Source organism: Benincasa hispida, chromosome 8 (assembly GCF_027475165.1).
Source record: "Benincasa hispida cultivar pf3 chromosome 8, pf3_genome.v1.1, whole genome shotgun sequence".
Classification (NCBI taxonomy): domain Eukaryota; kingdom Viridiplantae; phylum Streptophyta; class Magnoliopsida; order Cucurbitales; family Cucurbitaceae; genus Benincasa; species Benincasa hispida.
In genome coordinates this window covers 43408884-43426048 of record NC_143485.1, presented here as the reverse complement: position 1 = coordinate 43426048, position 17165 = coordinate 43408884, and the positions used below count along the sequence as shown (strand labels likewise).

The 17165-nt window shown below is 32.7% G+C and overlaps 2 protein-coding genes across 4 annotated transcripts; both read right to left on the bottom strand.

The window, feature by feature from the left end:
• Positions 1-327: 327 nt before the first annotated feature.
• LOC120082448 (B12D protein) lies at positions 328-1893 on the bottom strand. Its single transcript, XM_039037628.2, has 3 exons — positions 1789-1893; positions 1601-1689; positions 328-672 (listed from the first exon to the last, which is right to left on the bottom strand). Exons 1-3 carry the CDS (start codon positions 1828-1830, stop codon positions 519-521), a joined length of 285 nt encoding a protein of 94 aa, XP_038893556.1. The 5' UTR covers positions 1831-1893; the 3' UTR covers positions 328-518.
• Positions 1894-5199: 3306 nt separating this feature from the next.
• Positions 5200-10254, bottom strand: LOC120083755 (serine/arginine-rich splicing factor). 3 transcript variants are annotated; one of them, XM_039039613.2, is made up of 7 exons: positions 9286-10254; positions 8566-8617; positions 8270-8359; positions 6511-6575; positions 6277-6438; positions 6112-6181; positions 5200-5473 (listed from the first exon to the last, which is right to left on the bottom strand). In XM_039039613.2, exons 1-6 carry the CDS (start codon positions 9946-9948, stop codon positions 6131-6133), a joined length of 1083 nt encoding a protein of 360 aa, XP_038895541.1. In that variant the 5' UTR covers positions 9949-10254; the 3' UTR covers positions 5200-5473; positions 6112-6130. The 3 variants fall into 3 exon arrangements, with proteins under 3 accessions (XP_038895541.1, XP_038895540.1, XP_038895539.1); XM_039039612.2 differs by having other exon boundaries at positions 5200-5454; XM_039039611.2 differs by lacking the exon at positions 6112-6181 and having other exon boundaries at positions 5200-5454.
• Between the last annotated feature and the right edge of the window lie 6911 nt (positions 10255-17165).

The window sequence follows — 17165 nt, the reverse complement described above, 5'->3', positions numbered from 1 at the left end:
ATTTATCAAATTCCATTCGAGTTATAATAATATAATGTAACATATGCATAGCTCAATGTGTATTATCAATCTTGAGGTTTGGATTTGATCACCACCCCACATGTTTTAAAAAAAAAAAAAAAACTGGTGATCGAGTCCCATCCAAATTTGAAAATATACTTGCAATAAACATCTATCCTATCACATAAAGTTCCACCAATTAAATTGAATAATTAAAAACTCTCCTATTCCCAAAAAAGGAATGTTCCACGCCCACGATTCTGAAGATGTATACCAAACAGTTATATCATAGAATAAGAGAATTCACTATATCCATCAGCATCAGAATTTCACAATAACTGAAATCAAATTATGGTTCAGAATAGTTTATTTCATCAGACCACTGTTTTCAAACTTTCTCAGATCAACAAAAAAAGCAAACGTAACAGCAGCATAGTTTACAGCCACCAACCCACCAACAATCCAAACTCAAATCTATATCCAAACTAATGTGTAATCCTCCTTTCATTGTAGCATTCTTAGTTTCGACTCGGGTCTGTGAAGAAGTTGTTGATCGATGGCATAATTTCTGGGGACTTGTTGCGTACGAATTTCCTCAGGAAATGTTCGGCATATTTCTCTCCCTCAGCAAAGTTATCCAGGACTCCAGCAGCCCTATTCTCCTTGCTCACTCTGATTTTCAAAGGATAAAAAACGATGTACTAATCAGGTTACAAAACTCCTAATTCAGAATAAAATACAACAAATCAGTTCCCTTACGTACCTCAATTAATCCCTCAACTAATCATAGGATATTAAATTCTAAGTAGGACAAATAAGAAGTATTGGGAAAGACTAATCATTTCAGCCCCGTTTGGTAACTATTTGGTTTTTGTAAATTAAGCATATTTTCAATCTATTTAAATTGATTTCTTAGTTAAATTCCAAAAACAAAAGCTAATTCTCACAAACTTTTTCTAGTTTTAAAAAATGGCTTGATTTCTGAAAAACATCCATAGAAAGTAGACAATAAAGCCAGGTGATGGAGGTGTTTTTAATTTTCCAAAACAAAAAACAGAAAACAGAATAGTTACAAGCGTTCAAATTTCTTGTCAAATTCAATTTGCAGATCTTGGCAGTTTAAGATTCTTTACAGTTATTTTGCAGCAGCAATCAACAATTTGAATGTTAAATCTATTTAAAAACTCATCATCCTATTCGAACTAATCACAGGGATGGCAAAGGGTCAAAGGTAGTTTTATGACCAAAAGTTCTTATTATTCATCTTAAAAAATCTAGTATCGTCATATACCATGAGTATACCCAAAGATTCTTTACAGTTATTATGCCGCAGAAATCAACAATTCGACTAGTTAAATCCATTTAAGTACTAGTATATACATTATTATACATGCATCATAATCTAACAAATTACTAGTACTCATCGTCCTCTTCGAACTAATCGCAGGGATAGCAAAAGAGTCAAAGGTAGGTTAATGTCCAAAACATCCTCAAATCCAGTACCGTCATATACCATGAGAATAAGCAGATTAAACCACAAAAGAAAATCAAACTTAAAAACACAAATGGAAAGTTAAAATTAGAGAAAACACGGAGAGACCTGACTTCAGGGTTGATGCAGATGTTACGGACTAACTGAAATCCGCAGATTCCGACGGCCACTCCTACCGCCGCGAAAAGTGGGTAAACCTAAAAAAGGAATCTAGATGATTAAACGGCAGGGAACGGACATCAATCAATAGAAAAACAGAATCAGAGAATAATTAGAGCGCAGATCTGAATGATTACCTCGGGCCTCAGCCATCGACTAAGGTTGGAGGAAGGAGCCATTGATGAATATCGGCGGAGGAAGCGGATCGAAGAGGCTGAGACGCGGCTGAATCGGAGAGTTGTGGGGGAAGGAGATGTGAATTTCGGGATTTATATATATTTATAAATTATTTTTTCAATAAAATTAGACACGGAGTCGTAGATAATTGGCTGTTCTATACGGCTTTTTACTGGACATTCGGCCAATTATTAGTTGACACGTACACAAATGCTTGAGTTGCGCCTTCGTTTTTACAAAATATTAGGATTTTTATACAAAATATTTCTTTCTTTTTTTTTAATGCACTACCATTTGAGATTGTGGTAAGTAAAATATTGTGATAAATTTTAATTTAAATTAGATGTTTGGTAAATTAATATTAATTTAGTTATATGAATAGGGTTGTTATTTCAATTATTTTTATCTAGATAATTAATTTATAATTTATTTTAAAATGTCTATGATTTAAATTCCAACTAAATTTATTTAATCTAAATAATTTGATAAAGTTTCTGAAAAATATCTTTTTGGACAAATTATTTTAAAAAAATAATTCTTATAAAAAATGAATTAATTAACATCTAAAAATATATATAGCAAAATACATTAATTTAAAAAGATATTATTATAATATATTTAGTTAAATGGTTAGGAAGTTGGCAAATCTTTAGGGAAGCTGAATCTAAAAGTTAGTATCTATCACCTTTTACACCTTAGTTAAAATTAGAAAGTGATTTTATTAGATTAATAAATAATTTTTTTTACAAAATAATGTAGATAGTTAATATTTTTCTATAAACACTTTTTATGATTGCAAATGCAATCTTGAGCCTAAATTTTAAAAAGACTTTATTTTATTGAATGGTTATAAAGATATATCTTAATCAAGAAAAAACAGTGGATTGTTGACTTCTTTCTCTTAATGCAAAAGAGTGAATTATAATCGAGAGCAAGGCATTTGGTTATGTAATATTTTGAGGCATTTTGTTCTTTAATACTCTGAAGAATTTCGTTCTTTAATACTTTAAAGAGTGATAAAAGGCCTTTGGCCGATCGTTTAGATTTTGTTAAAGTATTGTTAATTTGCACAGTGAACGTAGACCTGCTAAAGTACCGTTTACACCTTTACACAATCGTTCGTTGTATGTTTTAACGCTTCCTCTTATTGGTGCATCGTCTACACGATTGTGTAGATTTTTGATAAACGACAGAATGATTTTCGAGTATATATGATGTAGTTTAATTATATTTATTGTTCATTTATATATTTTAGATTTAAATATAATTTTGATTCAAATATTTGAATTTAAATCCCTTCTATTATTTTATTAAAAAAAAAATATAGATCATAAAATCATATCAAATATTTAGTGCTTATTAGAATTTGAAATTATTTATATTTAAAAATTTGAGATTTAGGTATTCTCATATCTATCATATCTCAATTTTATTGTATGACACTTATGATCATTAGGTTTTTGGGTTGAGATTTAATAATAAAATAATATTATTAAATTATTTATTTTCTTATTAAATTATTCTAAAAAAATAAAACAAAATATTTGAATAGCAGTGATTAATCAAAATATCTACTTATATCCCCAACTAAATTGTGATTAATAAGATAACATATATTTATTTAATTTTAAACATTAAATTTATAATTTAATTTAATTTAAACATATATACATTTATTTATTTATTAAAATTAACAATATTTGATCAATACTTTTGATTATTAGGTTTTTATGATGTGAGATGAATGCAGGGCGAACAAACTATCAACATATACATCCAGCCAAATTTTGATTAATAGAACACTAAAATAATTTATATTTATTTTTTAAAAAAATGTATTAAATTAATTATTTAAATTTAGATATATATTTATTTATTCATTTATTAAATAAAACAATATTTGAACAAATCAATGTTAATTATGAGATTTTTTTTCATGGAATTAAACAATTTTTTTTATTAAATTAAACAATACGTGGAAATAAAAAAAAATTAAATACAACAATGATATAGAGATCTTTCCATTCTTATTGAATTTTGAATGGCAAACTAACAAAATAAGTCATATTTGAGTAAATGTATCAACAAAATAATAAATTGTAATATATTTTAATTTATATAAATTGAAGTTCACTCATCATTCATTTAAGTGCCATACACATAACACAATTGACAATAATAAAAAATAATAATAATTCACTTATTTATTTATTAAATCAAATAATATAGGAAACTAAAGAACTGAATGATATAATAAACAATGTAGAAATTGTGAGAATCTATACCTTTGTTGCACGTAATAATAAACTAGTAATATTTAATTGTGCCGATTTTGCATCAATAAAATTTGAAATTTGTTCAAAAATAAGACTATTAAGGGAGTTCAATATTTTTATTACTATTGCCCAACCAACTTAGTAATTGACACACACTCCTTTTTAAAAATCAAAGGTTTGATCTCTATCATTATAATTATTAAACTAAAAAACTTTCATTTTTTTAATTAAAATGCGATGAAAATTAATGACAATCAATATGTAGAAATTGAAAGACATACATAACATTACTTATAATAATATAATCAAGTGTGGTAGCTTATACGTAAATGTATCAATTTTTTTTGGAATGTTAATAGTAACAACGTTTTTTTTTTAATCTATAAATGTTGAAGCCAACTTGCGTGCACATCCATTAATCTTATGGGACAATCCACCTGACCCTATAACATTTGGGTGTCGAAATTCTTAGATAAGTGACTACCATGATTGAACTATTGACCTCAACCATTCATGAGCTTCTTTTTTACCATTAGGTCAATCATGATGGTATCAATGATTTTGTATATAGTATAATGTACATCTTTTATTCTTAATTTAAAAAAAAAAATGCATGCCCCACCACTATATCACAAACACCATCTATATTTTACACCTATATTTTATCCATTGTTTCCAAGTCAATTATCATCTTTTATTTTAATGGGAAAAAAAGGGACCAATTTCAAAATTCAAGACTATAAATAAAAATATTGAATTGAAACCTCAAGAACATTTTGTATAATTTAAGTAAAAAACTAAAAAGGAAAAGTATTTCTTTTTGTTTTCGAACTAAATGAACCTGTTAAAATTTACAGTAAATATCATGTAATATTAAATCTTTAATAGTACAAACAAAAAACAAAGTGTTATCAAACAAAATAAAGCGATACACGAGAAGAAAAAAAAAATTAAAATTCACTAAACTTCCAAGTCGTAATTTTCACTCCAAACTCTCAATTTTATTAAATTGAACTTCAAACTTTTTTTTTTTTTTTTTATCCCTATGTTCATTTTCTGCCAGGGGAAAATGCTAGCAGTTGTTAAAGAGAAAAGTTAAAAATACTCGACAGAAAATGCTTGATATTTCTTCCTATAATTTAGGCTTACATGAATCAATCTAATGTATCACTTGATATTTTTCATCTTCAAACTCCTAAAACAAACAATAAGATAATAATATACATGACATAAAGCCACAACTAGAACCAACACGCATTACAAAAAGTACACTTATCCTTGGGCTGGATATGGGCAAAAGTTGTACCTGACGTTCTTGGTATCTTTTACTGGGAGGCAGACAGAAGCCCACTGCGAGCAAAATAATGGGCTAATCATCAATGTACTAGCTTTCTAATACTACCTAGAACATATTCCAATCATTATTAAATGCTTCTCAAGGTAAATAATAGGCATAAATACTACTTTGGTATCCATCCTTTGGTCCTTGTATTTTGAAAATGTTCATTTGGATCCATGTAATTCCAACTTAAGTTCATTGATCATTATACTCTCAAAAGGTTTATTTTTGTCCTTGTACTTTCAGCTTTTGTTTATTTTTGTCCCTAGTGACATTTTTTTTTTTAGTACAATAAAAAAGTGACCATTTTAGTCACTTAAAAATTAAATAAAAATGAAAAGAAATAAATCAAAATGGTCACTTTTTAGAAGTATGAAGACCAAAATAGATATTTTGGATGTATAGAGACCAAAATGAAGAAAAGTTGAAAGTACAAAGATCCAAAGGAATATTTTAAAAGTATAAAGATTAAAATAAAGTAAAGTTGAAACTATAAGAACTAAAGTAGTATTTAAATCTAAATAATAAAAGGAAGGTAATACGAAAAAGGTATCCTTCTATCATAATACTAAAAAAATTTCCGTAGTTCTCACCATGCAACAAAATCCAAAAACAGCTATCATAACCAGCAATGGGCAATGGAATTCTGAACCAGTTTAGGAACCTACCAAATATCAGCTTGTTGATCTAAACTTTACGAGCACGGTCACGCCAAGAACCTTGTTGTTTTGCAATTATCTATAATGAGGTTCCAAAAGATAGGGCTGGCTATCATACTTCCATTCAACACCCAAAAGTCATCAATGAAAGAGGGAGAAAAGAAGCAGAAATACCTTCTCACTCAATAGACTTGTTGCCACACCGCTATCACACAACTCCTTCGACTTTTCGTTCCCCAGCTCGTCCTCATCATTGGTTGTACTTAATAATTGACCCACTGGTGCTCCAAACATGGCCTCGTCATGAGCAGCTTTGATTTGCTCCTCTTTCCTAGCCTACAATAAACAGTAAATTAATTCCACCAATAATATGAGAGACAGTCAAACAAGTTACGAGAAAGGAACAACCTCAATTGCAGAAAATCGAAAGCTTTGTCCAATATGCTTTACTAATGTTGCATCATCTTCTGCAGCTGCATGTAGCAAGAAAGCCATATAAGGATATGCAATTTACTCAATAATACTATGAGAATGCCCATCCCAGGCCATAACCAATTTACTAGAGAAGCAAAAAACGACATTTGAAATACAGATTTACCACTTAACAAGTTCCTGTGGATGAATTTTGGTGGCACACCCAAACGATACTTCGAAACCTTTTAAGGCAAAAAGTTCTCATGTAGGCTGTTAGGCCACCGGCAATTCATCAAGGTATAGGAGGAGGGGGTAAAAATGGCATTATAGAAGATTGTTAGAGCATGGAAGCGAGGGACGTGAAGGAACGTTTCTGTTGGGTCAGTGGGGAGAGACCATTGGGAGAGAGAATGTTGGTGTATAGGTGAGTGAGGTGAGTATATCAGTAGAACTAGAAGGCAGTAGCCTATTTCTTTTATCTGAATTTTGGTTGAGGCTTCTCCTGGTGAGAAAAGGAGTCCGTATTGCCTTAGGGCAATTTTGCATTCAATAATACTAATCTTGTAAGGAAATACCTTACAAAGGCCTTGTGGATGCTGTGTAGATATTCCCATGGTTTAGGTAGGTTGGTAAACATACTATGGTAAACAAGAGTCAAAAGCAAAGATATGTTTGTATTATTTGAGTGAGATGGTTGCATAGTTGTGGTTCTATGAAGCTGTTTCTAGGTGCACAAAATACCTTTGGTAGGGCTCTTCGACATTTTGAAGGATAATGATCGTCGGGACTATTTTATGGGTCTCACCAACACCAAGTTAGAAAGCAACAAAGAACCATCGAAGGGTGCGTAGTGCAACCCAAAAGACAATGCAAAAGATTGTTGGGACTATCTTTTGGACCTCTAGATTGTATACTCTATAAAAAGTAAATGTAATTAATATTATTGTTGTTGTCGCCATTGTCGTTATCGTCATCTAGATAAAAGAGGGACCTTTTTATAACTTCTTAGATTAGTTGGGGAGGTTCCCTAACCTGCCCTTCTTAACCCAGGTTTTTAGTTTAAAGAAATTCAATCTATTGAAAATATAATTCATTATAAACATCAAATAAATTGATGAAAACAGAGGAACGTGCCCAGGCCAGTGCAACATTTTGTAAGAAGAAAATGCCACTTCAAAATTCTGTAGAAAAAGAACCTCATGAAATTTCAGCAATGTTCATCCTACCCAAATCCTCAAGCAAGGGTGTGAACAACAATAGCTAACAAAGAAACTATTCGCACAATACAAAATATGATCAGAAATCAACCTAAAACCAACGGTATTATAGAACTACAATAACTCCAATTGTCTATAGTAGAGAATTGAAAAAAACAACCATACAAACATGTACAAAGGAAGAATAATAAATCAATTTGTTTATTTCTATATTCTTGCATGAGAAAAGAGGAGACTAAAAAAATACAAATTCTACCCAGCATGAATTGACACAAACTTACTCGGAAGGAGAGTAAAGATGCATGTAGCAGTTGGTATACCGTCGACAATTCACGATTGAGATACTACCAATTTTAATATTTAAAACAAAAATTGCTTGAAGTAAAAAAGGATAATATATAATAACAAATAAAAATAATTACAACATATGGCGAGTATAAACGATTATTATTTTTAGAATGCAAATTGAATATTGGTTCATAAATCAACTATTGATTTGAAAAAGAAATTAGAAGACTAATTGCTGAAATTTATACCTTCAATTTCTTCATCATCAAGTGGAGCATCCTTGTTGAACTCAAACCTTTCCCAACCTGGGCCTGTGCCTTTTGTATCATCCGTTCTGGCTGCATTTTGAATATGAAGAGCCAGATTCAATACTTATCAAATGTCTATATTTGTTTGTGTGCTAAAGTCCCCATTACAATTGGAAAGAGGGGAGAACTTGCAAATGGAAGTCGAAGTTATAATCCGGGAGGACCTCAGAGAGATCACCTCATCATCCGTGTAATACATTGAAAAACAAAGTATTATTTATCAACTGATAAGTTACCAGTTTCAGCAAGTTGTAGTTTCATCTTCGCTTTCACTCTTTCAGCTGGAGACTGGTGAACAAACAAAAGAAAGAAATCAGTTTCCAATTAAAAGAATAGCATGGCAGTATTCTGCTGAGAGATGACATAGATGGGGAAGTAAAGTAATAATATCACGTTTCAGGTCAATTCACCAACAACGGAACCAGTACATCGGCACTTGTCTATTTTTAGAACTCAAGAACACGGTTGTATAACCTATTGAACAGACCCTATTCAAGTAAGGACATTACCTCAGCACTTATCTATTGTAAACAGAATTACTAGGAGAATATATAAGTTCTTTGTTTTTAGGTGATACAAACTAATAGAATACCATCTTCTGGAGACCAAACTTTAGAAGTATATAACTAACTTTAGAATGAAAGAAAAATAAAACAGAACAGGACAACTCAACTAACCCTACAACTACAACAATTAAGTTCCAATGAAACTGGCAGTCGGCAAATATGAATATAAAATTGTTGTGTCAAACTATTAGCTACTTATACACCAAAATGTAGCATGAACATTCAAAGGTGGGGAAAATTCCAAATAGTAAAATGATGCAGAAACCAATAACAAACTGAAGAGAAACAGAACTTTGATCAAAAGATAATGAAAAACAGAAATATGCATATAAACTGATTGATTCAATTGCCAAAAATGAAATATGCAATCCTAGGAAGGATGAAGCATACCATCATGTCATATCCTTCAATCAATCTTGAATAATCAACACCTTCAGTCTTCTGTCCTTCAACTTTACGGTCTTTCTGTTTTCCCCCTCCCTTACTTCCATTCAACTTCTTCCTCTCTAGCGACAAGCTTCTACTCCGTCGACGCCGCCGGTCCCTATCTGAATTACTCCTAGACCTACTTCTCCTCCTCCTCTCTCTATCCCTATCTCTATACGTATCCCCATACCTATCTCGACTCCTACTTCGCCGCCTCGAATGTCTCTCCCTATCTCTACTCGAACTCCGCCTCCTCGAATGCGAATGTCTCTCCCTCTCCTTACTCAAAGACCTTCGTCTAGGGCTCGATTTCCGACGATCTCTCTCCAAAGCCCTAGGGCGCCTCTCTTCTCCTTCGGGAGAGCTTGGTTTCTTCTTCTTAAGCTTGTTCTGAATGGCCTCGAGCTGCGCTTGCTTTTCGAACTCGGAGGCCTTGGAAGGGCTTGAGGCTTTAACAAAAGAACTGAGGAAGGAAGACGACGAAGGCAGCGCGGAGCCCTTGGACGCGGAGACCACGTCACTGTTGGAGTCGGAGGCGGAAAAACCGAGGCCTCGTTTGAACCTTGCTGCCCCTTCTCCTTTACGAGTGAGCTCATCGTAGTACGCCGCAGCTTTCGATTCCTCCATAAGCGGCAAATTTGGTTTTGGGCTTGAAGATGTGAAACGCTATAGATTTTCGAGCAGTTACCCGTGTGAATCAGAGTGAACGGCGGTCAATGAAACTGGTCGGAGACTGTTAAGTCGTTGCTCCATTTCCGACGAAGTTGAACTTCTTAAACCGCTTCCAGTTCATCGCCCATTCGAATTTTCAGAATTGGATCGTGCAACTGACGTTTGCAGAACCACAAGGAGATCTTTAAAAATAAATGACATCATTGTGTGTATATATATTAAAGAAGATTACTTATTAATGTACAATTATTAGGTTTAATCAAAGTTTAAAATGTTAAATGTCAGAAATATAAAATGTCGATCTTAATAGTATTTTTTAAAAAAATTAATCAGTAAGTGAAAAAAAATTAGATTTAGTATTACAGATTTTTACATAACAAAATTTTTATCAAACCGCTGGACATTAGGTTCTTTGATTTGTAAATATGTTTTTTGAGATAGTATTCTCTCCCTTATTTGTTGGGTGTTTGTTTGAAGGTTGTTGCTCCTATATCTTTTTTGTCAAAAAAAAAAGATATTAGCCTACCCAAGCATAGCTAACTTGTCAAGTTATATACAATTATCAAGCGATCAAATCTTTAATGTCCGTGTATATACTATTATCAAGAGTTGATTAAAGTATAATCTCTATATGTCTATATAACATTATCATTTTTAATATAAGAGTGTGATACATATCTTTGAACATCCTACCAAATTGTCCAATCATAACTTATCATGTGACAAATTTTGCATTTTTCCTTTTTAAAAAATATTTTAATATTTTTTATGGAAGTGGTGAGACTATACACAAAGATAGATGATGTTCGAGATGCATCCAAATATTGTCCAATATTACTAAACTATGCTTTTATCAAATTCCTTCCTATTGTATTGATTAGTAGATACACTTCTTATTGACCTTTTAACGCGATGCATGTCTAGTGGCTCAAAAGAGTCTTTTATACTATTTTTACCATTTTTAGTAAGATTATTTGCTTAATACATCTAAAATTTAATATAAAGTTGTTTAGCTATAATATGACGTAAATAAGTTCTTTATAACTTAAACGTGAAAAATAATAAATTTAGGATAAAATGAAAAATTCTAAAAGTTAGATAGAAAGAGCATCTCATATTAATGGACCCGAACTATAAATCAATTTAATTTCTTAAAAAATATTTTTCTTTAATTAATTTAATAATCTGTTTTATCAAACACGAAAAACAGTTAAAAGTTCAACACAATCACTTGCAAAATCAAATCTCAATCAATATGTGATTTAAGAGAATCATTAAAACGTTATAGTTGACAACAAAACCAGAAAATAAAGAACAAAAACTCTTCATCAACTTAGCATTCTTTGAAATTCAAGCTAACATCAAAGATGAACCTTTGATCTATTGTATACACACTTTATCAAACACTAAAAACAGCTAATCTAGGTTTGATTTGTGTTGAATTAATGTAATTCATAAGATTACCATAGCATATCGCAAATGACTCGATCCCGAATACAGAATTAATCTATAACTCAAATGTTTCTTAATAGAGTCCAACAACCATTATCCTCAAATAGGGTACTAATCTTCCATCATATGCATAGCAAGGAGATGCAAAAAAAAAAAGGATCAAATGATATACAACAAAACTATTGAATAAGAAAAAACTACCACAAGAAGGTACCTAAAGAAATTCCCATTAGAATAGTTGAAATGTTCTGCAGTAAATTGCTGAAGTTGTATGAATTATGCCCTCAATAAGCTAGTTGTCCAAACAGAAAGTATGTTCTTCCCATAAAATATAAGGTATAAACTGAAGCATTGACATCAATTTAGAACCTGATCATACAAAATTTGTAGACAAATGAGATTTGAACTTGAAGATGTTGCAGATGTTCCGTGGCTTGAAAATTCAAATTATGTAGCCTCTTCATTTGAATTGTCGTTGATTTTCTGCACAAAAAGAAGCCATAACCCTTTTAGTCCTTTCAAGAGGTATCATGATGCAAATATTTTGCAGAACTTGTCATCTTCAATATGCTAGAGAACCATTGAAGTATCTAATAAACATTATTAGAGAATGATGCAGTAAACCAGATGAATGATAGCAAAATTAAGGGAGCGTTTGAACTCCCAACTTCCCTTGGTGGAGTGGGGTATTATAGCCCTTCGATATTTGGGTCTCTTATTATAATAGTTAAAGTTCTTGGTTATTATAACTCACACTTAGCTACAGTAAAACTATTTGAAAACTCTCATTGTCTATAGTGTTTACTGTTTTGTAACTATCCTCCCTCCTTATTTGTAAATTGTAACTTAGACTAAAATAGTATGCACCTCAAACGAAGATTATTATAAACTAAAATAATTTGTACCCAGACTATTATAACCCACTAAACTAAGATAATCAACTCAGCGCTCCAAATAACTCCTAAGAGTCCATGGAACTTGATAGTCAAGATTCAAGAGACATTACTTAAGAAAAATTCAATCCTAAAATAGAAGAAGATTGTTAAAAGTACTGATATTAATATTGTTAGTGATATATAATTAAATTTGTCTTTACCCACAAATTTAAGTTTTTGGGTCAATCGATGATTTAAGATGGTATCAAAGTAGGTGGTCCAAGGAGGTCATGTCTTCAAACCCCTGCATTGTTTTTCCATCCCCAATTGATATTAATTTCCACTTGTTGGGTCTTCTTCATATTTCAAGCCCACATGTGAGGGGGAGTGTTAGTGATATATAATTAAATCTTTCTTTACCCACAAGCTTATGTTGTTAAATCAATCAGTGATTTAAGAGATATAAGTAAATTTACTTGTTTTTGAGTTCAATGATGATTCCTACAACATCATTTCTTCTCCCATTCATATTAATTTTCATACGACATCCTTTCCTCTCCCATCAACTTAACCTTTAATAGTGATTCCAACAGCATCATTTCCTCTCTAACTCATATTAATTTTCACTTGTTGAGTCTTTTATAAATTTTCAAACTCACAAGTATAGGGAGTGTTGAAGTATAGATATAATTAAACGTAGGATTCGGTGTTGATATAACAAAGATCATTTCCCTTGTTCAAGTATTAAGATTATGCTGATTAGCTGCGCCCTACAAATAGATGAGAACGAAATATTCAGAACCTTACAGCTTACACCGTAACCGTCAGTGCCCTCTTCAATATGTTCCCCACATCATCTACTAATTCCTACAATTGATTTGCAATAATCTCGAAGTTTTAGCTCAACCCCAATGTCGAAATTCAGTCCGAATTACTAAAACGCGATAAATTGACAATGAACCAAAAGCTAAACAACATTGATAAAAGAAAGAGTGGAATTATGAATAATAAGCTATAGGCAAGGGCTGATAAAAAATTACATAAAGCGAAGTAGAGAAATCTTACGGATTGAGCTTTATGCCAAGACAATCCTCTGTAGACGTTGACTGAGAAGGTAGCAGTGAGATAAATGGTGGCGACACCGAGACCGGCAGTAAAGGCCTTGAACGCCCAATCGCCCACTTTACTCGCTGCTCCCATTTTCGCCGAGATTTTCGACGTTTCTCCGTTCCTCGCCGTAGGAAATTTCAGCTAAGTTTTGATCGTCACCGACCTCACTGCTCCAAAGAAGAACTGACCTCGATTTGCATAGAAATGCAAGAACCCTTTCAGCGACGTCGTTCTGATTCCCAAATGAAGGGTTTTTATTCGGTCTTTTTACAGTACAACAATTTTGATAAAATGCCAAATATGAAGGGGGGAAAAAAAGGCAAAATACATTTTTCGTCAGATTTGAAGTAGATGTCTTATAATGGATATTTTTAATACCTAAAATTTGAATAGTAATTCTAAATGATCTCTAGACTTATTTGACCATTAGTTGATTTAATAGTTTGCTAACTAGACTATTAAATGATGATGTGTGCCTATTTGTCAAATTTTATTTTAAAATTAGATTTTATTAGGTTAAAATGTTAGATAGTTTAAAAATATTTTTAAAAAATAGAAAAAGAAGAAACAAATCTTTTAGTTTCTTGTATCTTTACTCTGAAGACCAATAGTCCATTTTAATTTGGATTATAATAATATGTGTTTGAGGTGTAAACTATTTTAATTTGAGAAGGAAATGGTAATCTGTAAAATGAATAAAAAATGATGAATGTAGAATAGTAAATATTATAGTAAATAGAATTTTGAAAGAGTGTTGGTTAATTGAAAATTTTGAAATAGTATTTATCGTAGTAAAAGATAATTATTGTAATCATAAGATAATCCTTGTCATGACTATTGAATAGTCCTTGTCTCAAATGTGTTATTCAACTTTGACATCTGCTAACCTCTTGGACGGCAACTTCCGGTAACGTTGGTGGCAACTTCTAGCAGTGCATGCTTAATCCCACAACAAAGAGGTTTTTATTTCTTTTATTTAAAATTTTGTTTAAAATTTGGTTTTACGAACATGTTTTCTTTAAATTTTGGTTTGGAATTGGTTTCCTATTCATCTTTTCCTTAAAATTGGTTCAGAATTTGTTTTCTATTCATATTTTTTAAAATTTTGTTTAGAATTAGTTTTTTAACATCTATTCTTTAAAGAGACGTTTGGGAAAAGAAGTTGTAGGGTTGGCAACAAGGCTAGAGCGGGCGGGGGACTCCCAATCCCCATTCCCACGGGGTATTTCTCCCCATCCTCAACCTGTCCCCGCCAATTGAAGGTGGGGACAGGGACGGGGATTCCTGATGTAACTAGAAGGTTTACTTCTTTAATTAGCTATAGTTAGTTTGTTAGTTTTGACTTTAACTATAGTTAATTTATTAGTTTTGAACAAACTTGTAATCTTTCTCTATAAATAAAGCATATTCTCTTATTTTGAGGAGAGATTCATTGATTCAAAATATTAGATTTTTTATTTCACACCAAAATTGGTATCAGAGCACTCCAAGATTTAGGAACCGATGGTGGGAAAGAGAGTCCATCAACCAATCGAAAGAGATGTACACGGGCAAGAACAAGAGGTGGAAGATACTTCCACCCTCTCTCCAAGTACCTTAACCCGACGTTTGCTGTCCGTTGAGAATTCATTGGAGGGAATTCATGGCACCTTAACAAACCTTCAAGAAAGCATAGAAACCCTTGCTAGAAGAGTTAAAATGCTTGCAACCGCACCTCAAAATCGAGAGAATATTCAACCAGTTGATCAAGAATGGGGAGGAAGAGGAAGAAAAGGCGGCGAACGGGCAAGAAATGGCCAAAACCAGCAAGAAATATTTCAAGAAAGACATCCAAGAATTCAAAGACAGCACCATGAATATCTAAGAAGACAACCAATTGGCCAAGAAAGATATCAAAAGAACCAAGATTGAGATTCATCTAGTGAATATGATCAAGAAGAAGGATTCTTTGTGCCAAGAAGAGGAAGGGGCGAGAGACGTGAGGACAATGATTTCAAGATGAAAATTAACTTTTCAAGTTACAATGGGAAGCGAGACATTGAAGCATTTCTTGATTGGATCAAGAACCCAGAAAATTTCTTCACATACATGAACACTCCCGAGCACAAGAAAGTGCATCTCGTGGCACTAAAGTTAAAAGCTGGCGCCTCGGCTTGGTAGGATCAAATTAAGATCAATCGGAGAAGAATTGGTAGAAGACCAATTCATTCATGGGAGAAGATGAAAAGGTTAATGAAGGAACGCTTCTTACCTTCTAATTACAAGCAAACCTTGTATAGTCAATATCAAAATTGTAGACAAGGAGAACGATCGGTGGCTGATTGCATTGAAGAATTCCATCGACTAAGAGCAAGAACAAACCTTATGGAGGGTGAATAACATTTGATTGCAAGGTTTATTGGAGGTCTACGCATGGATATCAAAGAAAGGGTAAAACTACAACCTTTCCACTCTTTTACTGAAGCTATCTCTTTTGCTGAAACTGTGGAAGAGATGAACGAGATCCGAGTCAAGAATTCATCAAGAAGGTCCGCTTGGGAAGCCTCCACAAGCAAAAGGGTTAGTGCTGCAAGTAAAGCACCAAATCCCCCAAATCCACCAACCTTAACCAAAGACAAATATAAAGAAAATCAAGAAGGAAGTGAGGAAGACCAAGACCACATTCAAGAAGAGAGCTCAAAATCCCTACAATAGGCCTTTTTTGGGAAAATACTTTCGATGTGGCCAAGTTGGTCATCTATCTAATGCATGCCCCCAACGAAAAACGGTGGCTTACATAGAAGAGGAAGAAGAAATAATGGCTGAAAACAGTGAAGAAGAAGATTAGGAAGCCAAGTTCATTGAACTGAATGATGGTGATAAACTCTCTTATGTTCTCCAAGGAATGTTAATCACTCCCAAAGAGGATTTGAACCCCCAAAGGCATTGTCTTTTCAAGACAAGGTGTACAATCAACAACAAGGTATGCAATGTCATCATAGACGGTGGAAGTAGCGAGAATTTTGTCTCCAAAAAGCTAGTGGCAGCTCTAAATCTCAAAGTGGAGACTCATCCAAACCCATACAAGATAGCATGGGTAAAGAAATGTGGTGAGGCACAAGTAAGTGAAATTTTGCACCATTCCCCTTTCGATTGGTAATAGCTACAAAGACCAAATAATATGTGATGTATTGGAAATAGATGTATGTCACATATTGTTAGGAAGACCATGGCAATATGATACTCGAACCTTATACAAGAGGAGAGAGAATACATACAAGTTTAATTGGATGGGCAAGAAAGTGGTCTTACTTCCACTAAACAAGAAGAATAATAAAGGCGTAAAAATGAAAAAGGAAGACAACAGCCACTTGTTTATAACAATTAGTGGAAAAACTTTGATGAAAGAAAGAGAAGAAGATATTTAGGACTTGTTGTTATTGATAAGTTCGAAGAAATACAAGAGAATGGGAACCCTCTAGTGATACAAGAATTGTTCGATGAATTCCCCCTCCTTAAAGGAGAACCCGAGGGGCTGCTCCTATTGAGAAATATTCAACACCACGTTGACCTAATCCTGGGAGCTACACTACCAAACTTGCCTCACTATAGAATGAGTCCTAAGGAATACGAAATCCTTCATCAAAACATTGAAGAGTTACTCAACAAAGGGCACAGTAGAGCCATTAATCGAATCACCGTGAAATACCATTTTCCAATCCCTCGTATAAGTGATCTACTTGACCAACTTGGAGG